This window comes from Petromyzon marinus, chromosome 4 (genome assembly GCF_048934315.1).
Source record: "Petromyzon marinus isolate PM22_M1 ecotype Great Lakes invasive population chromosome 4, UKy_Petmar_22M1.pri1.0, whole genome shotgun sequence".
NCBI classification, from domain to species: domain Eukaryota; kingdom Metazoa; phylum Chordata; class Hyperoartia; order Petromyzontiformes; family Petromyzontidae; genus Petromyzon; species Petromyzon marinus.
In genome coordinates, this window is record NC_133670.1 from 23377429 (window position 1) to 23398845 (window position 21417).

General features: G+C 45.4%; 2 protein-coding genes across 11 annotated transcripts in view; both read left to right on the forward strand.

The window, feature by feature from the left end:
• AK9 (adenylate kinase 9) overlaps positions 1-13680 on the forward strand; it is a 35089-nt gene extending 21409 nt beyond the window's left edge. For all 6 annotated transcript variants that reach the window (XM_032945077.2, XM_032945101.2, XM_076060163.1 and 3 more), the window contains 15 exons: positions 1033-1163; positions 1754-1973; positions 2543-2611; positions 3389-3613; positions 5474-5695; positions 6687-6900; positions 8611-8812; positions 9325-9471; positions 9689-9906; positions 10235-10428; positions 11324-11493; positions 12326-12424; positions 12555-12657; positions 12871-12985; positions 13195-13680. In XM_032945077.2, the coding sequence (XP_032800968.2) occupies positions 1033-1163; positions 1754-1973; positions 2543-2611; positions 3389-3613; positions 5474-5695; positions 6687-6900; positions 8611-8812; positions 9325-9471; positions 9689-9906; positions 10235-10428; positions 11324-11493; positions 12326-12424; positions 12555-12657; positions 12871-12985; positions 13195-13433 (2568 nt within the window). In that variant the 3' untranslated portion in view covers positions 13434-13680. The remainder of the gene's footprint in view (positions 1-1032; positions 1164-1753; positions 1974-2542; positions 2612-3388; positions 3614-5473; positions 5696-6686; positions 6901-8610; positions 8813-9324; positions 9472-9688; positions 9907-10234; positions 10429-11323; positions 11494-12325; positions 12425-12554; positions 12658-12870; positions 12986-13194) is intronic.
• Positions 13681-16209: 2529 nt separating this feature from the next.
• The window catches only part of LOC116937906 (triple functional domain protein), a 197184-nt gene continuing 191976 nt past the window's right edge, over positions 16210-21417 (forward strand). For 4 of the 5 annotated variants that reach the window (XM_032945036.2, XM_032945050.2, XM_032945044.2 and 1 more), the window contains exon 1: positions 16210-17090. In XM_032945036.2, coding sequence (XP_032800927.2) covers positions 17024-17090 — 67 coding nt within the window. In that variant the 5' untranslated portion in view covers positions 16210-17023. The remainder of the gene's footprint in view (positions 17091-21417) is intronic. The other variant, XM_076060162.1, reaches the window with a different exon arrangement.

Below are 21417 nucleotides of genomic sequence, written 5' to 3' on the forward strand. Positions count from 1 at the left end.
GTCGCGAAAGCCTACGTGTTAAACTAAACTGTGATGTTGGACGCTTGTTTAACTTCATGATATCAATTCTCGGGACTCGAGAGGCATAGGAAGTGCACCACTGCCTTGCAGCAGTGGTTTTGGGCCCGCAATCTCTCCTTGATTGCTTCCAAATTCGAGGCAGTCATGATCAGCACCAGAAAGCAACTCACCATGTTCATGTTGCCTTCTAGCATATTAACAGTTAGGCTCCACTATCCATGTATCTGACCACATCAAGTGCCTCGATGTTCCTCTCGACTCAACATTAACCTTTGACAGCTCCACCAACCACATCATCATATCTTGCAACTACCATCTCACAGCCTTCCGTCAATGACGTCCACTCATCACCACTGAAGTCGCCAATACCTTTGCCTGCTGGATAGTTGGATCTCACCTCACTTATTGCAACTCCATCCTTGTTCGATCTTCACCCAGTCACCTTAAAATAAACTCCCCATGTTTGCAAAACAATCTCATCCGCGTCATCCCTGATGCCTGTCAGCCTCTGCTAGATTTACTCACCTCCTTCCACTCCCTCCACTGGCGTCCCATCACCAGCAGGGTCAGAATTGATATGGGCCTGCCTCTGCCACCGTGGTGCCTCTGCTTTTGGTTGTTCACCATGTCTTTATTCGCTCCTATCCCACTGCACTACAGCTCATGGTAGAGCTCTCCTCTTTATACCAGGAACAAGGACTGTCACTGTTACGCGTCGTTTCTCCATGGCAGCCCCCTCCATCTGGAACGCCATCCCGCAGCACATTCGCAGCATTCAATCTACACCTACTTGTAAGGAACACTTAAAGTTCCACCTCTCTCGCCCGGCTTTTGAGTGACACCAAGCTTGACTCCGTGCCTCAGATTCATTGTCATTTATGTATATGAAAATATTGTGCATAATATAAATTGCATTATTATGAGTTCGAATAGTAAATGGATATACTTTATAGTGAGGAGCTGTAAACACGTGGCTTCTCTGAATAATGTGTTGTTTCCATGTGAGAGTAGCAGCAAGAGGTGGAGGGCGGCTGGCAGAAGCATGCGGAGGCCGTGGAGGCTTACCTCTCAGACAGCGAGCCACTGCCAGCACAACTGCTCGATAAACTTTTCCTTTCCTGGTGGAACGAGGAGCCCTTCAGGTGCAAAATCATTCTTGCTGAAATGTGCTGAATGGTCCAAAGTTGTTTATGGATGATAATTGCCTCTAACACCAGGCAAACAAGCAGCATTTGTTTATAGGGGCTATACCTTGCTTACGAGACTCAGAGATATAGAAATTAAAAGAAGTTGAAATGTTAACAGAGCGTTACAGCTCTCGTGACATCTGTAATGGACATCCCAGGATACAGCCTAGTACATATCATTGGCATCAGAACATTCGTCTTCTGGGTTGCATCTAAACATATGCCAATTGAAACATTCGTCTCGAAGGTTAATTGGTTGATGCCTTCAATGTTACTTGTGAATTGTTTGCAATGAAAGAGGGCATTTCCATTTATTAATTATTTTGATTAGAATAACCGTAGGCGATACAGAAATGTAATTAAGTGGGACATCTGTGTACTCGTAGAAGGCAGTACAGTACAGTATGCAGGAATCTCATTAATTCTAACAATTATTTTACGATTGACTAGGCATTCCATATTCAGTGTCCACTTGCAACAGTTGACCAGAGTCGTGGCAGTGTGTGTGGCGCTGACCGCTTTTCCCGTCCCTCCGTTTTGCACAGGTCACGAGGGTTTATTCTGGAGGGCTTCCCCAGCACCCCAGATGAAGTGCAGTACCTGGCTGAGAGGGCACTGTTCCCAGAGGTGGCTGTGCTCCTCAATGTCATGGAGGGAGATGTCATCAAGCGGCTGTTGCCTCCACAGCTCGACAAGTGGAGACTTGAGAATAATCGCAAGTTGGAGGAGCTCGCAAAAAAGAAGGCTCTCAACAAGCAGCTGCAGGTGTGTGCACCGAGTGCGGCAGCCATTCTTTATTGCACACATAATTTACCTGCGGTTTACAAGGGGTATATGTTTAAAACCTATGTAATTATGAGTAAAATTGAGTGACGTAGTAGATATGAACTTTTAATTGAAACGTACGGAGAACGTGGAGCAATCCTTGGATAACAGGCTTGAACAATTATCTCGATTCATGATATACTTTTATACGGGTCTCAAACAATGTTAATAGATAGTGAAATATTGCCGCAATTAATTATTGTAATAATAAGTTATTGAAGTCTGGTTCGCTTGATATATGGTTGTTGTGCTTACTGATAAGACATTCTACTGAAGCGATTGCAATCAGCCAGGTACTCTGATTATTTAACAAAAAATTGTACAGTATTTTGTAAAGTGGTCTCTTGTCAATAAAAAATAAAGCACTCTACGGTATTATCATATTTTAGAGACATTGAATTGTATTCACATATTTAAAGCAATGTTCATTTGCTCTGTGGCGCAATATATTTTGGACAGCTTTGGGCTTATTAAAATTTAAATGTGTTCTGTATATAATTCTGTCACAGGAGGAGAAGCTTTCTAAAAGGACAGCCAACCGTCTGGCCCATCAAGCAGAGATAAGAGCTGCAAGGCTTGTGAGTGCACGCTTTATTAAGTTGCTTTATAGACAAAGGTGTATACATTTGTGATTCATTACATTGGCACGATTGAGGGTCGCAATTCAGGTATCTTTTTGTCGCTTATACCTTCTTTGCTGTGGTATCTGTCGTCTTTATCGCATTAATCTAATTTTTACAGAAGCATATAATTTGCATTAATCTTTAATTATTCTTCTAAATGTATGATGATTTGCATATATTATGAATAACATAATAGATTGTAATCAATTGATAGATGCTTAATTACATCTCGAGTGCACATAGGTCAAACACAAAAAACACACACAACAATAACCGCAATTCTAGATTTGAAGCTTTCCAGAGGACAGCGCTGTCCTCTGGACAGTCCGGTCCCTTCACCTGATGAAGGCCACTTGTGTTGTGGCCGAAACGTCGTGATTTTTGTTATTTTATTTTTACCTACGTGACTTTACCGAATAGAACCAAAGAGTATAACCGCAATTCGCAACTAAGTGGTGATGACGTGACCACGGCGTTTGTGCCAGGCTATGTGCACTTTAAGGCCATGTGAAGTGTCGAACGGCCGCTGCCAGGTCATGGGACAGACCCAGCAGGTGCTATGGGTTGACTCACTGAGATGACTGGCAGATGCACCACCTGTGCCCCCTATTGTGCCAACTTGCTGTGTTTTAGCCGGAACACATACATCATACATTCAGAAAGCTATGAGCTTTAACAAATGTACAGTACTCAACAGAAGAGACCTTAGCTGGGAAATATGTGCTTGTGCAGGAGAGACGAAGAGCAAGAGAACGGGATATGGAGATGAGCGATGAGGAGAGTCAGGGGAGCGATCCCGAGGAGGAGCCTGATGATGATGATGAGGAGGAGGAGGAGGAGCATGAAGAGGAGGGCGAGGAGGAAGAGTTGGAAGAGGAATCGGATGTGGCAGAACGTATAAAAACTGAGCTCGGAGAGAAATTTGACGCTGATACGAATGCCTTGCAGAATGTGAAGGTTTGTCTGTATGCTACTGGAAGCATCTACGGTATATGCAAAAAAGTGCTTTATATCTTGTGTTCAGTGTGCACCACTCCACATGGCCGACTGTTTTGTAATTAAAACCGTTAATGGATATATAAATATATATACAGTGAGGGAAAAAATATTTGATCCCCTGCTGATTTTGTACGTTTGCCCACTGACAAAGAAATGATCAGTCTATAATTTTAATGGTAGGTTTATTTGAACAGTGAGAGACAGAATAACAAAAAAATCCAGAAAAACGCATGTCAAAAATGTTATAAATTGATTTTCATTTTAATGAGGGAAATAAGTATTTGACCCCTTCTCAATCAGAAAGATTTCTGGCTCCCAGGTGTCATTTATACAGGTAACGAGCTGAGATTAGGAGCACACTCTTAAAGGGAGTGCTCCTAATCTCAGCTTGTTACCTGTATAGAAGGCACCTGTCCACAGAAGCAATCAATCAATCAGATTCCAAACTCTCCACCATGGCCAAGACCAAAAAGCTCTCCAAGGATGTTAGGGACAAGATTGTAGACCTACACAAGGCTGGAATGGGCTACAAGACCATTGCCAAGCAGTTTGGTGAGAAGGTGACAACAGATGGTGCGATTTTTCGCAAATGGAAGAAACACAAAAGAACTATCAATCTTCTTCGGCCTGGGGCTCCATGCAAGATCTCACCTTGTGGAGTTGCAATGATCATGAGAACGGTGAGGAATCATCCCAGAACTACATGGGAGGATCTTGTCAATGATCTCAAGGCAGCTGGTACCATAGTCACCAAGAAAACAATTGGTAACACACTACGCCGTGAAGGACTGAAATCCTGCAGCGCCCGCAAGGTCCCCCTGCTCAAGAAAGCACATATAAATGCCCGTCTGAAGTTTGCCAATGAACATCTGAATGATTCAGAGGACAACTGGGTGAAAGTGTTGTGGTCAGATGAGACCAAAATGAAGCTCTTTGGCATCAACTCAACTCGCCGTGTTTGGGGGAGGAGGAATGCTGCCTATGGCACCAAGAACACCATCCCCACTGTCAAACATGGAGGTGGAAACATTGTGCTTTTGGGGTGTTTTTCTGCTAAGGGGACAGGACAAATTCACCGCATCAAACGGACGATGGACGGGGCCATGTACCGTCAAATATTGGGTGAGAACCTCCTTCCCTCAGCCAGGGCATTGAAAATGGGTCGTGGATGGGTATTCCAGCATGACAATGACCAAAAACACACGGCCAAGGCAACAAAGGAGTGGCTCAAGAAGAAGCACATTAAGGTCCTGGAGTGGCCTATCCAGTCTCCAGACCTTAATCCCATAGAAAATCTGTGGAGGGAGCTGAAGGTTCGAGTTGCCAAACGTCAGCCTCGAAACCTTAATGACTTGGAAAAGATCTGCCAAGAGGAGTGGAACAAAATCCCTCCTGAGATGTGTGCAAACCTGGTGGCCAACTACAAGAAACATCTGACCTCTGTGATTGCCAACAAGGGTTTTGCCACCAAGTACTAAGTCATGTTTTGCAGAGGGGTCAAATACTTATTTCCCTCATTAAAATGCCAATCAATTTATAGCTTTTTTGACATGCGTTTTTCTGGATTTTTTTGTTGTTATTCTGTCTCTCACTGTTCAAATAAACCTACCATTAAAATTATAGAATGATCATTTCTTTGTCAGTGGGCAAACGTACAAAATCCGCATGGGATCAAATACTTTTTTCCCTCACTGTATACATACACAGGCAATGCTAACATTGAGTGAGCGAAAACTGCTGGATATCAAACATGTGAAAATGACGACGCCGGTGTGAAATGAGAGCAAAACGGGAACCCGTGTGACTGCGAACCAACAGGAGAGTTTGGAGAATGTGTTGGTGGACATCCTGGAGGTGGATGGGAGTCGCAGGCGCCACATTGTACAGCACAAGCTGTGGGAGCGGCTGGGCCCTCATCTCCCCGCTAACCGAGGATCCTTGCTCCAGTCGTGTATTCCCGTCTCAGCCCGCCTCGCTCAGCGAATGCTTCTGCTTTCCTACAAACAGCTGAGCTGCTTTGGGTACCGTGATCCTGTCAAGGTGTGGGCCTGTGCCACTGTGAAATGCCAACAATGGGGAGCAACGCTTCTCCCAACAGCGTTATAAAGTTCCCATTATTCACTGAATTGTCAGGCATGTGTAATGAGCCATTTATCAAATCGTTATCCCTGCCAATATTTACAATGCCCTGTCACTTGTACTGTTAAGCATGCACTGCATCCCATCAGCAGTATGGTATGTTGTTGCAAGTGCGCCTGCCGCAAATGAGACTAATGTAACATATTTAAAAGAAACCATGGTAATGTGAATGTAATTTTATATTCTGGGTAAATGGAGTAAATTGCATATTTTGACATGCATTCTTAATCACCAATAAGATATGATTTTTAGTTTTAATTATATAGTAGACATTTTACTGAGCCACACAATGCTGCGCATTCCGCAACCATGGAGGTGCATAGATTGAGCTATTTTGAGCCCAATTAATGGGTGTTTACATATGTGGGAGGATGCCAGAGCACCCATAGGAAACCCACAGATGCGAAGGGGCAACACGCTATCTCATACAGGTAGGACAGGTGATATTAGTCCGCGTTTACTGTACCACCCTCTTCTGGTGGGCCACGGTACGGCACCTCAAAATGTGTGCGATTCGCAAACCTCGCGTCCACAAGTGATGATTTACTGGCACACACCACCACCCTCACCAGATTTAAAGTACCACAGGGTAGACAGGTGCTTCCTATATACATTACCTCCTTAGTGCTGTGCAGGAAACTAGTTGAGCTTCACCGCAGAGAACCGAGTGCCTCCAACAAAGCAACCAACATGATTTCCTCCAGGAAGCCTAGATTTTCCTCAGTGGTCTGTAATATAAGTGCTGAGCATGCCTAGTGCAGCTTTACTCTAAGATCTCCAGAACTGGGGCAGGTCCCCAGTGGCGAGGTTGGAAATGCCACACTCTTTTATTTATATGTAAAGCATAATATTAAAACGTTGCATGCATTTAACGTTGTGGTTTCCCATGCAGATGTATGAAGAAGATGTCCTTTCAAAAAGCCAGAGCACTGCAGAAGTGTCATACCAAGTCATCTATCGGCAATGCATCTACTTTTTCTCCAGCAAGGCTTCCCAAGACAAGTTTACAGCAAATCCTGTGCTGTACACATTTCAGCCACCACCTAAGCCAGCCATTCCTATTAGGCTGGCTGTTTTGGGCCCTCCAAAATCTGGAAAAACCACAAGTAAGGTCAAGATATTGCTTTAGTCATGTTTAGGTTTTTGAAACTTTTTTTTCATTAAAAAATGAAGTGCATGGAAATGTAACAGGGAGCATGAAGAGCCTGGAATTCATGCTCTTCATCTCTGGAAATTGTCTCGATAAAATTTGGAAATGTTTCGGATTTGAACTGCCGGAAGCATTCATTGCAACATAGGTTTTAGAATGTTTTTTTCTAACCTGGCATCGTTGTTTATGGATCTTCATGGTCGAGAAGCTCACTTCCGCTCCAAGGCTATGTTTTTCGATGCAACCTACCCACAAGCTTATGTCAGTTGTCATGTGACAGCATATAAAAGTGCACTTAATTTGTTTAATTTGTGATTATGTATTTATGGCTGATTTTATGCTCCCAACAGATTGGTAGCATTATGGTAAGCCTCCATTGGCTGCTCTAATTCGGGGTGCCACAGTGGCGATGTGTTAACTGCCTCGCCTGGCATGCAGGAGGTCGTGGGTTTGACCTCGACGACGATTTTTTTGAGTTTTATTATTTTCTCCCCATGATTGCGTAGATTTTTATCAAAGCCCGCCAGATTTTCCCTCCACATTTAGAAACATGTGTTTGGAGTACTTGGCTGCTAGAAATGTCTACATGATAAGCCACTTTGTTGAACTATCAGTTTTGGCCAGGACGTTTATAAAAAAAAAATCTATATAACTCAATGGGCCTTACCTTTTTTTATGTTGTGAAGTTTTCCACATCAAATTTAGACACCCACTTTATAACATTCCAGAACTTGTAATTTAAACATGTACAGATATTATTTAATCTTGGCTCATTGGTAAATGTATTTAAACCAATGTAATATTACATAAATAACACCGATCTGTACTCATAACTTGACATCTATAACTGTATGAGCAAACATGTAAATCATCACAACCAGATATCACAGCCCTTTATACTCAGCCTTGGCTCTCATTCAACCCAGAATTGCTTAATGAGAGTAATGATGAAATATGCTGGAAAAATCATTATTTTACCCTAGTTCACAAACATGTAGTGATGCATCATCACCCATCAGACAGCTGTCCCCTCATCCCCTCCTGCTTCCCCTCCTTGTCCATGCTATGCTCGTTAAAATACTGGTGATAATTACGGTTAACAGATGACATGGACACATTTGTATTAAACAGGCAAGGTTTTATGGGGGGGGGGGGGGGGGGGGGTTTCCCCATAGAATTTCAGAGTTGTAAATAAAAAAAACTCAACAAAAATGAAATCGAGATACACCTCTGCCAAGCATCCGTTTCAGGTTGTAAAAAAATAAAATTTTCAATGAGATACACCTTGAAATTATTTTGCATAGCATCTTCACTCTGTTCTGCTCCTTACAGGAACTACGTGTACCTCTTGCTTCACACAACTTCCAGCTGAGCCAAGCCTCCCCTAACAAATGCCAGCCCCGCTTCACGTTCTTCCTCTGTCCCCCATTAGGATTTCCTTCAGTTCATGCACGTTGCATATTTGTTTTTTATTGCATTGCAGTTTGCCGTATTGGGGGGGGCGGGGGGGGGCGGCGATCGGCCTCCTCCAAATCCGTGATGCTATGGGGCTGCTGCATGGCAATTGTGGGAGGATGCATTGCATCAAGTTGCATTGCACTGTATACATCCTGTGGTGCTGACAGCATTCAAACGACCACAGTCATGAACGGATCACTGGTTGCAGTTGCAGGCAGGCTGGCGCTGGAGTATGGGGTGCTGCGGCTGTCGGCAGGGGAGGCGGTGCGCATTGTGCTGGCTACCCAGCCTGGCACGGCCCTAGCAGCACAGCTCACGGCTGTCCTGCTATCTGGGCAGGCTGTGCCTGACGAGCTGACCACCCGGTGCTTGGACGTAGTACTCATGCAGCCAATTTGCCATACGCACGGGTACAATGCAGTACAGCGCAGTTATATTAGGGCGCATGTTATACAACACATAATTACGCTTATATGAGCACTTACGCAGAGCTGATAGACACGCATTTGGTCTCCTGCATCGAGTGTGATTCACATTCAGGAGCTGATGTACATGTGCACATGAAGTGAACACTGCCACACGTGTGTGTAGTTGTGTCCGAAGAGTCAACGATAAGATATTTCCTGTGCTTCATACTTATAGCATTTACAGTAAAACTATCCTACAGGTTCGAGACAATGTATGAAGTGAAATGCACGTGATGATAAAATTCACACAAAGCTCACGCATGGCTGCAAATTATACGTAATGACTCGCTTACCTGCAGTCTAATGGCCACCTAATAATTCAGATAATAAAACTAATCACTACAAATTCAGCCAAAAGCGGCTGCAAATAGTAACACAGTGAGGTGTCCAATCACATTGTATTAGTGTTTTTCTGAAGTTAGTTCATAAGTTCACCTTGTCTGGCTGTCATTCAGGTTTGTGCTCGATGGCTATCCCTTGACGCAGAGGCAGGTACGCCTGCTGGATGCTCGCGGGATTGTGCCGGTGATCGTTGTCGCACTGCAGCTGGCGAGTTCGGAGGTGCTACAGAGAGGATTCCAAGATTGCAAGGAGCCTGGGAGGTAGGTCTCCTTATTGCTGATAACATTTTATTTTTGGACCCAGGTGTACGTTGTGGATTATACATGGGTCAGTGTTCCTATAAGCTGGTGTTTGTCCAAGGACACACAATTTTGTTGGTCATGGCTGTCAGATTTGTGTCTAAATAATCCAAATAACATGCACCGCAAATTACAGCCTGTGTGATGCAACTCAGATTTAATGTTATTGTCTGGGCAGGTCTTACCCGCAGCTCGACAGCCCCCAGGCACTGGCTGTAAAGATGTCTCATCATCAGAGAGAAGTGGCTGCTGTGCAGGACTTTTACAAGCGTCAACACCAGAATTGGATTCTCATGGATGGCACCCGGAGCAAGTGGTGGCTGTGGACTGAGGTGCTGCGCCATGTGGCAGTGAGCGTGCGGCAGATCCAGGACTATCTGCATGACATTGGCCGAGGTACGAAGCAATCGCACCAAGACCTTTTGAATGTGCCGTTGCCCATCACAATACGTGCAGCACAGTACAACCTCACATGTCCAACTCACTGGAGACCGAGCGATAGATGGAATATGTGCAAAGGTAGAATAAGTGAACGTCTTTAGAAAATGTCAGTTCCCCTTGAACAAATACTGCACTGGGTGTGGACGTTAATTGGTTAGAGCAAATATGTAATGGTCAGATATGGGACGCACTGTAATTTATTAAGCTTAAAAATCAGACAGATTAGCACTTAGCTCATTCTTCACTCGTGTTCGTGTCTATGTTGGCCCTTTGAAATGCTCAGGATGGGCGGCCCGGATTGAGGGTCTGTGCGTGACTCCAGAGGAGTGTGAGGTGCGGCTGGGTGAGTTCAGGGAGTACTGTCCAGTCAGCTTGGCACTCCGCGGGGAGTACGTCTGCTGTGACGCTCCATCCTTGCAGTGGACTGCAGAGTTCTGCGGACACTACTACAAAATGGCTTCAGAGACTGATCTGCAGGTGGGATTGTGCTTGTGCTGTCTATTCCCTCGATATCGTCTTTTTTTAATACAGCTCTTATACCCTTGCTCAATTCAAGAAATGTGTTAACTCGTTCCCATTATACGTTTCACAGTGCTGTCTGCTGCTGGCCGAATTACATTTTGGGCCATTGGGCCTGTGCTTAGAAATTGTAAAAAATGTTTTACAAGTCATTTGTATTATGTATACACAAAGTCAGTGTCTACTTGTCTCAAATGAGCATTGGTCAGTGCTTATCTGTTGGTGGCCTTGAGAAAATGATAAATATTTAACATGTTGAATTATTTACTGTATCTAAAACTTACCTTTCTCATGTGTTATATATGTGTATGCAATATATATATGTAATGACTTTGTAATAGCACAATGGAAAACAGTTCTTAAATAATTGCACTTTTAATCAATCAAAACTTTAATTATAACTATGGGATCCCATCAAGAAAAGTCACTGTTGCAAGGCAGACATGCTAGGAAATTCAATTATTTTGTACATAGGTAAACAATTGCAGAGAATTGTGCAAAGTAAAATAATTTAAAAAATATTGTTTCAAATGTGATGAAAAATGCCTTTTTGTTGCCATTCCCTGATGTATTGTTATTTTTTGCTCTCCATACTTAATAGTGTGATGTCTGATCGATGTGTTACTTGTGCCTATTTCAACTAATACTTATCTTGTGTCTTTTAAATGTACCTTTACATTTGCATATTTGTTCTCTGCTCATGGACAAGGTGCACACAATCATGATCACTGCTACTCGGGCTACAGAATGTGATGGGCTGAACCAGGCAATTACATCCATACAAAACATATAATATATGCAAGTGCAACATTTGGCTGTAACTAAGCACTGGCACATTGCACCCCCTGCCCAGATTTTCCTTAAAAGTCCAGAGCAGTTCACGGCTCCGCTGGCACCGCGTGCTCTGCCTCCAAGCGACGCACTGCCCCGTCCCCTCACACCGGCACAAGTAAAGCAGATGTTCCCCAAGCAGGTGGAGCTTCAGGGCTACTGCCCTGTCACCTACCTGGACGGCCAGCTCAGGTAAACCCACCTCATCCTCAATCTCAATTGTGTTTCTGTTATATATTTCATTATGGGACCTCCTTTGCCAGTACCAAAATATGAGAATAGGTTTTCCCCTTTTTTCTGGCAACAAAACAGGTGTTAAGATGTTAAAAAAACCAAACTGAAACCTTTTACAAGGAATCATGTCTGCACTAACCACACTACTTGTGGTCAGAATGCAAACAAAAACATACTCGCCAAAAGGCATCCTCTGGTCTAACACCGTCTAACACCGTTTGAGACTAGGCTCGAAAGAAAGCTGTCTCTGGTGTGGACCAATCAGTTTAAAAGGCAATGCCAATATACTATCAGTGTTTTTTTTTCATTCTGACCACAAGTATTGTGGTTAATGCAGACATGATTTCTTGTAAAAGGTTTCAGTTTGGTGTTTTAACATCTGAACACCTATTTTGTTGCCAGAAAAAGAGGCAAAACCTATTCTCACTGTTCTACATTTGTTTGGTCTTGTTAAATGAGTATGACTTATTGGAGCCAAACGAGCATCGGGTACTGAACTTAATTCTAAGAATATGTAACAAAATTAACTGGCCTGTTAAATAAATGTTGGCAGTGTTGTTCAATAACATTGAATGTGTGCAGAAAGTGTCATTTTTCACTTGGCAGATCTCGTGTTGTTAAAAATGATCCACTTAAAACGTGATACTGGTAGTGACTATACGGCTGTGATGGTAAACACTTCTAGACAGGAAGGGTATAGAGAAATGCACATCTTTAGATAGGCCTAAATAATTCAAGGAGTCCATAAGGTAGATGTTTCCACTCCAATGGAAACCCTAATTTATTTCAGCTATGACTGCTTGGTGAATGGGAGTATGGAATTTGCTGCAGAATACAGAGGAAAGGTTTACACTTGCCTGTCGGAAACTGCACGGCAATCATTTTTGAAGTAAGTGCCTTTTTAAATTTAATGTCCATCATACATATTTTTTCCACATCATATGCGTATCATGTGTATATGTATTACACTGGAATTGTAATGACGTGAAATAATTTGTGTTATACTTTTTTTCCTGTAGGTTGCCAGAAAAATATTCAGATATTAAACTCCCTAAAAAACTTCCACCAAAGAGAGTGCCGATATCACTGACCTCACTTCCAATGTTGGGCTACCTGGAGCAGGTATGCTGTTCATACATTTTCCAGCATAAAAACGCATATTTTCTACTGACTTGTATATGCAAGGAGCAGGCAGGATATATTTAAGTAAAGAAATATAACCGGGTGTTTGTGTATTTTCTGAAGTACTGATTTAAAATGTATATATACAAAGGAACCTCTAGGCACATTGGTAAGAAGACTGTGTGGGTGGCTGTGGTTTTCTTTCCTGCTCAGGGCTTGTCAACTGCTTTGGTGAAAGCCTTGAGTGCAGTGGGGTGCCTCAAGCCTAAATACCCCTTCCTTTCTCTGCACCGCTCCGCCCTTCTGCTCGTCGCATTCCATCTCAAGAGTAAGTTCACTCACCGTTAAACCTTGGCCTTTCATTTTGAAACAGTGAACTGTGGGCAGACAAGCGCAACTAAGCTTTTTTTTGGCATTGCACAGCTATAAACTCATCACCATGGGTCTTCTTTAAAACTGAGTTACCGTGAGCAGTGTTTGGTGGGGGGAGGTGCTTTGAATGCAGCAGATCCTGTATATTGAATGTGCCTGTGGCAGCCTTGAACCCTAGGAGTTCCGAGCACGTGAAGACCGAGTACAAGCAGCGACTGCGGAGGTTTGAAGAGTGCTGTGAACTCCTGGTGCACCTGGGTTCCACCATGCCACGCGCCTTCCAGCCTATCGACCAGCGCCCACCTGCACTGGAGCACAGTATGCAGACCTTCCTAGCCATTGAGAAGCGTGGGTCAAAATATCTAGACAAATCTGCAGGGATGACCCAGGTAGGGCTTGTATAACGGACAAGTGAATGTCAAATACCATTAATCAATCTGGAGTAAATGGCCATATATTCAACTTTGTTAAATTTTCATAACATATTGAAGAGTACTTAAAGTTGTGTGATGGATATATAAGCAGGACTCTCTTCTGTGACTCCACACATACATTAAATATTTTTAGTCTATTGGCCTATTGACTTTTTGTTAATTGAATTATCTTGCACATGTGTTGAACCAATTTTGCAAATAAAAAGCTTTAAACGATCCTGTTTTTTCCTCAATGTTTTTTTTTTAATTCTGGGATGCCTCGGAACAATTGCTCTATATAATTCGAGGGATTGCTTTAGAAATCGATTAAATGAATGCTCCTTGCAATGATAGAATTTCTGCTTGCCTAAGTCTACCACCTGTCAATCCACTGCTGGATGAAGACCTTCAAATGCCATGTCAGTCTTGGGGATTTTTTTTAATGAAACTTAACCACAGTCTAGATTTGAAGCTTTCGTGACTGCAAGGATCCATACTTTGTTTTTTTTCGGTTAAGTCACGTGGGTAAAAAAAACTAAATTAAATCACGACGTTTCAGAGGCAACACAAGCTTCCTTCATCAGGTGTAAAAAAGGGCACAGCAAAATACAAAAAAATGCATTTTCCTGTGCCCTTTTTTTACACCTGATGAAGCTTGTGTTGCCTCTGAAACGTCGTGATTTTATTTAGTTGTTTTCATTTATTTTATTTTTTACTTACATGACTTTACCGGAAAAAAACAAAGAGTATTAACCACAGTCGTCAGTGCGGGTTGGTGAAGACGTTAGGAGGCCCAGAGCTGCTTAATACATCACTTGCCATGAATGTTAGCTGTTGTTGGGAATCTAAATCAGGTCGCTGGATTCATAATACAATGCGCTAATAACTCTTCCACCACTTCGACTTATAAAGAGACAGGTGAAATATTACAAACAATGGAATTTCGTGTATTGAAATCTTAGACATCTATATATTCCAGTGTATTCGAAAAAAGTTTTTCTGACTGGCGTCCTGGCTGGATGACTATAGTGACGTCACCACGCACATCTGCTTGATGACATCCCCTGCATCCCCAACCACCTTCCACCCCGGCCGCATTTTTTGATTGATTTTATATGTTTAGGCGGGTAAGAAACATTCAGCCTTAAGCTTATTTACAGGAACGGCCCGCTGAGGACAATGGTAAAGCAAAAACAATTTGAAGTTACAGCAAATAACTCAGAAGCATTGCAGACATTTGAGAAGAAACATTCGAGGAAGACAAAATTAAAGTGATGCACCATTCAAGTAATACCGGCAGGTCACAGAAATAAATTGTAACATCAAATCGCACTCCGTTCACCACCTGTGCAAGAAAAGGGATATCTTTCACTGTGCTATGATATATAGAATAAATAAAATGATGCGTAAATGTTACATTAAGGTGAATAAAAATAACTAAAGCAATATTTCATACTATGTTCGAAGAAAAAGTTTTGCTGGCTGACAGGACGTCACGTCTGCAGCCAGGTTAGGGACGGACGGTCACGTCCAAACGACGTGCGGGTTGCGAATATTAATGTTTACCATACTCAAATGAAGATGGTGATCAATAATGACGTGGGCTCGGATAAAATTCTAATGTATTTTATTCTTCTCCGTCTATGACATATCGGATGAAAGTGGAGGAATTTCAGTTTTATTTTTGTGCATCGCACAGCCCGAGCACATCCATTGTTGACATTGGTGAATGGTGAGCGGGATGACAAACTTAAATTAAATGTAGATTACCGATGTATTATGATAGCGGCACATATTGTATTTATCTAAATCCACATACGAGTTCGATGATAATCTTAATGAACTGCCATAGAGGTGTACATTGAAATGGTACAGCCAATCTCGCAGAAAATAAAGATAGGTAGGCAGGAATGCAAATTACAAAACGCCAAGATTAATGACAGCACCAGAACAGACATTTAATGATCTAACCATATCAAAAATTGCAACCACAAAAAGAGCACTAAAAGGGGCCTGGCACAGGAGACGTTAATAAGATGGGACAGAGGGCCCCAACGTGGCCGCAGAATCTGCTCAATGAAGGCGAATCTCATCGGTGCACCCCCGTGACCCGAAGCCATCATCATCATCTCGATGGAGTCCCCAAGCCGAGCAAGACTACGGGGGTGACATCACCCTCCAAAAACCTTGGCGGAGAGAAAGAGATTCCCCCATCGCAGCCACGCCGTGGCAGCACAGAGCAGGGCAACGTGGATATTTAAATAACGAAACGACGCTGCGCTGCGCTGCGCGCACCACACACGCGAAAAAAAAATCAAAACCCAGAAGGCAAAAAAAAAACCCCTCCCCTGGCCAGGGATTCGGCAATCTCCGGCTCACCCCGCCCGGGCCGCTCGGCTCTTTCCGCTCATTCTCCTCTTCCCCCCCCTACCCCTCCATCGTCCGCAGCTCTGTTCTCCTTCGCCGCTGCTGCTGCTGCTCCTTCATCATCACCACCACCACCTCCTCCTCTATCATCTTCATCATCATCAGCGGCGGCGGCAACCTCCTTCAGGAGAACATGGAGGCCCTCCTCCTCCTCCTCGCCGCCGCCGCCGCCTCCGATCCCTCGGATGCCGTGGGGTCGCTCCATTGATTCCGCCGTTGCCCGGTCGGAGCTGCACAGGCGAGGGGAGGCAGGCGACGGAGCGGATTTAATCGCAATATTTATTCGGTTTTATCTTATTTTATTGTGTTTTTTGGGGGGGGGTGGGCGGCGGGCGGGGCGCCCGGGGGGGGGGGGGGTGGTGTCGGCGGGAAATTAAAGCCGTGAGGGCGATAACAACAATAATAATAATTATTGTTACAGAAATTAAGACGACAACGGCGGCTGAGCGAGGCAAAGCGCCGCGTCTGGAAGAGGGAAGGGGCTTGGAGGTGGTTCGGAGGAAGCCGATGGTCGCGTCGGATTTCCTTTTGCCGTCAAGACGCCACTACGGCATTGGCAGCAGCAGCAGCAGTAACAACAACAAAATTAATAACGACGACGAAATAATAACGGTGCAACAGAAAACAGCGTCCGTGCGTCGACGATAGCGAAGGGAGCAAATCCGCGCCCCGTTGCCTTGTCTCGCCGATCATGACAGCGGTGCCGTGGTGGTGGTGAGGTTGTAGCGACGCCGTGGTGGTGGTGGTGAGGTTGTAGCGGTGCTGTGGTGGTGAGGTGGTGGTGGTGAGGTAGCGGTGCCGTGGTGGTGAAGCGGTGGTGGTGGTGAGGTTGTAGCGGTGCCGTGGTGGTGGTGAGGCGGTGGTGGTGGTGAGGTTGTAGCGGTGCCGTGGTGGTGGTGAAGCGGTGGTAGTGAGGTTGTAGCGGTGCCGTGGTGGTGGTGAGGCGGTGGTGGTGAGGGGGTAGTAGTAGTAGTGGTGGTGAGGTTGTAGCGACGCTTGACAATAGCGCGAATCCAACAACGACGTTTCAACGCCGCGTGCCCGGCAAATCGTAAGCGGCGCGTACAATAACTAACGAGCAATAGTCGCGGCTACGGCGAGCCTCTTTTAAAAAAAAACCCGTGGTCCACAATTTTATCAACGCAAGAGAAGAAATGAATTCCACGGAGGTCGCCGACGATTCGTCCAACGACGCGGACATCGTGGCCTTCTTCAAGTCAGGTGAGAAGGCGGCTCCCAGATCCCCCTCCGCATCCACAGATCCCGCGTGCGTGGAGGTCCATGCCCCCTCCCCCCCCGGTGATCTGATCTCACGTCACTCGGATCACAGGGTCACCCTTCTTAATTGCTTTGATTTCCCAGGTCACCCAGATATTGCGGGTGTCCTGATTGTGATCTCGTGCCGCTTGATCAACGGGGCCCATATTCTTGGTTCTTTCGGTAAAGTCACGTAGAAGGGATGCGTTCCCAAGTTCTCGACTTTCAGGGCAATCCCCGTTTGTAAATCTCCTGTTCCCAGATCCGAGTTCGTAGGTCTCTTGACCCCAGGCCCTCTGGTTGTGTTGCCAAATTCCTAAGGTGTTTTCAGGTCCCCTGACCCCAGGTCTCGGGGTGCGATTCAAAGTGCGATGTTTTAGGGTCTATCTGATCCCAGGTTCCTGTTTGTGGTTTCACATCTGCCGACCCCTTATTTCCTGGTCTTGGTGGTAGGTCCTCACCTCTTAGGTCTCAGGATGTGTGTTGGGTTTTTATTTCGTCAGGATCCTGGTTCTAGGGCCCCTTATCCATTGATAGTGGTCGCCAGAGTCCCTGATCTCAGGTCCCCTATTAATTGGGTTCCACGGTGGGCATTGGTGGGTAAGGTCTCGTTTTCCTCTTTTTTTTTGCAGGTTCCAACATTATTGCACGGGTCATTCATTTTATCAGCAGGTTGCAGACTCAGGGCCCATGGTGTCTTGATTTTTGCTCAGAAATGCCATGCTCAGGTCTAACCATGTATTTCAGTGGCAAATTGCATAAAATGTCTCTTGTGATTGTTTTTCCAACCGTAAGCAATACTTTAAATGGCAAATTACATTACGTGTAAATTTACACTTGAAGTGTTTTATGAAACTGGCCACTCGTCCTTTACCTCGGCTCTGAGTCATTGGGCTTCTGGGAGCTCTGAAATGCTCAGGTTTCAGGTCTTGATCCCAGACTGCATTCCCTGAGTGTCATGCAACGTCCACCGTTCCGCAAGTCTGGACATGTCTCGGGAGTTCCATGGTTTCTAGGCCTCAGGTTCCCAAATGTTCGGTGCCAAAGTTAATATCTGTGCCATGGCCCCAGCTCCGGGTCGTATGCCTACAGAAAGGACCTAGATTCGGGTCACTCGTCATCATGTAGTAACTAGCACGTTCAGATCGCACCCTACTCAGGCTGCTGCTAGAGGAGTGGTGATGTCATGACTCTTGGAGGCAGAGAGAATGATGCTGCTGCTGCCTCATTCGCCCTGGGAAAATGAGATTTGCTGGAGAGTTCTGTTTCTTTGGATTTCGTGCGTTTAGTGCATTAGCCGGTGTCCAATGTCTCGAGGTCCGCAGCGGTTCGGTTTAGTTCCTAGCTGTTCAGTTTGATGTCATGTTCTTATTGGTGATGGTTGTTTTCATCAAGGTTTGGCTCTGTGCACCTCCCCGTGGTGTGGTTCCTTTAGGGGCTTGCTTTGAATGCAGTGCGTGTTCGACAGATATGGGGTCAATTACGGTACTATTGCAATTGTGCAATTCGTTATACATTGTAATCACATTGTGATTTCAGCGAACGATGCTGCTATGACTAATTCTAATTGATCTCAGGCCTAGTGTTCAGAGCTTCTACTACTGTACCCTTTAATAAACCCTGCTGGTGAGGTACTGGGATGGAATAATGTAAGAGAGAGAGAATGCCTGACGTGTGCGCTAACATATATAACGGAACGGTGGGAAATGCAAGAATGATGTTGTATATACCGGTATTGTCAGTGTGTTCAGACGTAACCAGGATGTTTACATTTATATTATTGTCAAATGAGAAAAATGTTGATGGAGGTGGTTATAACAATGGTGGTAGGCAGTGTGAGTGATGGTGGTGCTGGTAGGGTTGGTGATGGTGGTGGTGACAGTGTTAGTGATGGTGGTGCTGACAGTGTTAGTGATGGTGGTGCTGGTAGGGTTAGTGATGGTGGTGCTGGTAGGGTTAGTGCTGGTGGTGCTGACAGTGTTAGTGATGGTGGTGCTGACAGTGTTAGTGATGGTGGTGCTGGCAGTGTTAGTGATAGTGGCAGTGTTAGTGATGGTGGTGCTGGTAGTGTTAGTGATGGTGGTGCTGGCGGTGTTAGTGATGGTGGTGCTGACAGTGTTAGTGATGGTGGTGCTGACAGTGTTAGTGATGGTGGTGCTGACAGTGTTAGTGATGGTGGTGCTGGTAGGGTTAGTGATGGTGGTACTGGCAGGGTTAGTGATGGTGGTGCTGACAGTGTTAGTGATGGTGGTGCTGGCGGTGTTAGTGATGGTGGTGCTGGTAGGGTTAGTGATGGCAGTGTTCGTGATAGTGGTAGTGTTAGTGATGGTGGTGCTGACAGTGTTAGTGATGGTGGTGTTGACAGTGTTAGTGATGGTGGTGCTGGTAGGGTTAGTGATGGTGGTGCTGGCGGTGTTAGTGATGGTGGTGCTGACAGTGTTAGTGGTGGTGGTGCTGGCAGTGTTAGTGGTGGTGGTGCTGACAGTGTAAGTGATGGTGGTGCTGACAGTGTTAGTGATGGTGGTGCTGACTGTTAGTGATGGTGGTGCTGACAGTGTTAGTGATGGTGGTGCTGACAGTGTTAGTGATGGTGGTGCTGACAGGGTTAGTGATGGTGGTGCTGGCAGTGTTAGTGATGGTGGTGCTGACAGTGTTAGTGATGGTGGTGCTGACAGTGTTAGTGATGGTGGTGCTGACAGTGTTAGTGATGGTGGTACTGGCAGGGTTAGTGATGGTGGTGCTGGCAGTGTTAGTGATGGTGGTGCTGGCAGTGTTAGTGATGGTGGTGCTGGCAGTGTTAGTGATGGTGGTGCTGACTGTTAGTGATGGTGGTGCTGGTAGTGTTAGTGATGGTGGTGCTGGTAGTGTTAGTGATGGTGGTGCTGGTAGTGTTAGTGATGGTGGTGCTGGTAGTGTTAGTGATGGTGGTGCTGGCAGTGTTAGTGATGGTGGTGCTGGTAGTGTTAGTGATGGTGGTGCTGGTAGGGTTAGTGATGGTGGTGTTGGCATTGTTAGTGATGGTGGTGCTGGTAGTGTTAGTGATGGTGGTGCTTGCGGTGTTAGTGATGGTGGTGCTGGTAGTGTTAGTGATGGTGGTGCTGGTAGTGTTAGTGATGGTGGTGCTGGCGGTGTTAGTGATGGTGGTGCTGGTAGGGTTAGTGATGGTGGTGCTGGTAGTGTTAGTGATCGTGGTGCTGACTGTTAGTGATGGTGGTGCTGACTGTTAGTGATGGTGGTGCTGACAGTGTTAGTGATGGTAGTGCTGACTGTTAGTGATGGTGGTGCTGACAGTGTTAGTGATGGTGGTGCTGACTGTTAGTGATGGTGGTGCTGACAGTGTTAGTGATGGTGGTGCTGGTAGTGTTAGTGATGGTGGTGCTGATAGGGTTAGTGATGGTGGTGCTGGCGGTCTTAGTGATAGTGGTAGTGTTGGTGATGGTGGTGTTGGGAGTGTTAGTGATGGTGGTGTTGAAAGTGTTAGTGATCGTGGTGCTGGCAGTGTTAGTGATGGTGGTGCTGGTAGGGTTAGTGATGGTGGTGTTGACAGTGTTAGTGATGGTGGTGCTGGTAGGGTTAGTGATGGTGGTGCTAGCGGTGTTAGTGATGGTGGTGCTGACAGTGTTAGTGATGGTGGTGCTGACAGTGTTAGTGATGGTGGTGCTGGCAGTGTTAGTGATGGTGGTGCTGACAGTGTTAGTGATGGTGGTGCTGGTAGGGTTAGTGATAGTGGTGCTGGTAGGGTTAGTGATGGTGGTGCTGGCGGTGTTAGTGATGGTGGTGCTGGTAGTGTTAGTGATGGTGGTGCTGGTAGGGTTAGTGATGGTGGTGCTGGCGGTGTTAGTGATGGTGGTGCTGGCAGTGTTAGTGATGGTGGTGCTGGCAGTGTTAGTGATGGTGGTGCTGGCAGTGTTAGTGATGGTGGTGCTGACTGTTAGTGATGGTGGTGCTGGTAGTGTTAGTGATGGTGGTGCTGGTAGTGTTAGTGATGGTGGTGCTGGTAGTGTTAGTGATGGTGGTGCTGGTAGTGTTAGTGATGGTGGTGCTGGCAGTGTTAGTGATGGTGGTGCTGGTAGTGTTAGTGATGGTGGTGCTGGTAGGGTTAGTGATGGTGGTGTTGGCATTGTTAGTGATGGTGGTGCTGGTAGTGTTAGTGATGGTGGTGCTTGCGGTGTTAGTGATGGTGGTGCTGGTAGTGTTAGTGATGATGGTGCTGATAGTGTTAGTGATGGTGGTGCTGGCGGTGTTAGTGATGGTGGTGCTGGTAGGGTTAGTGATGGTGGTGCTGGTAGTG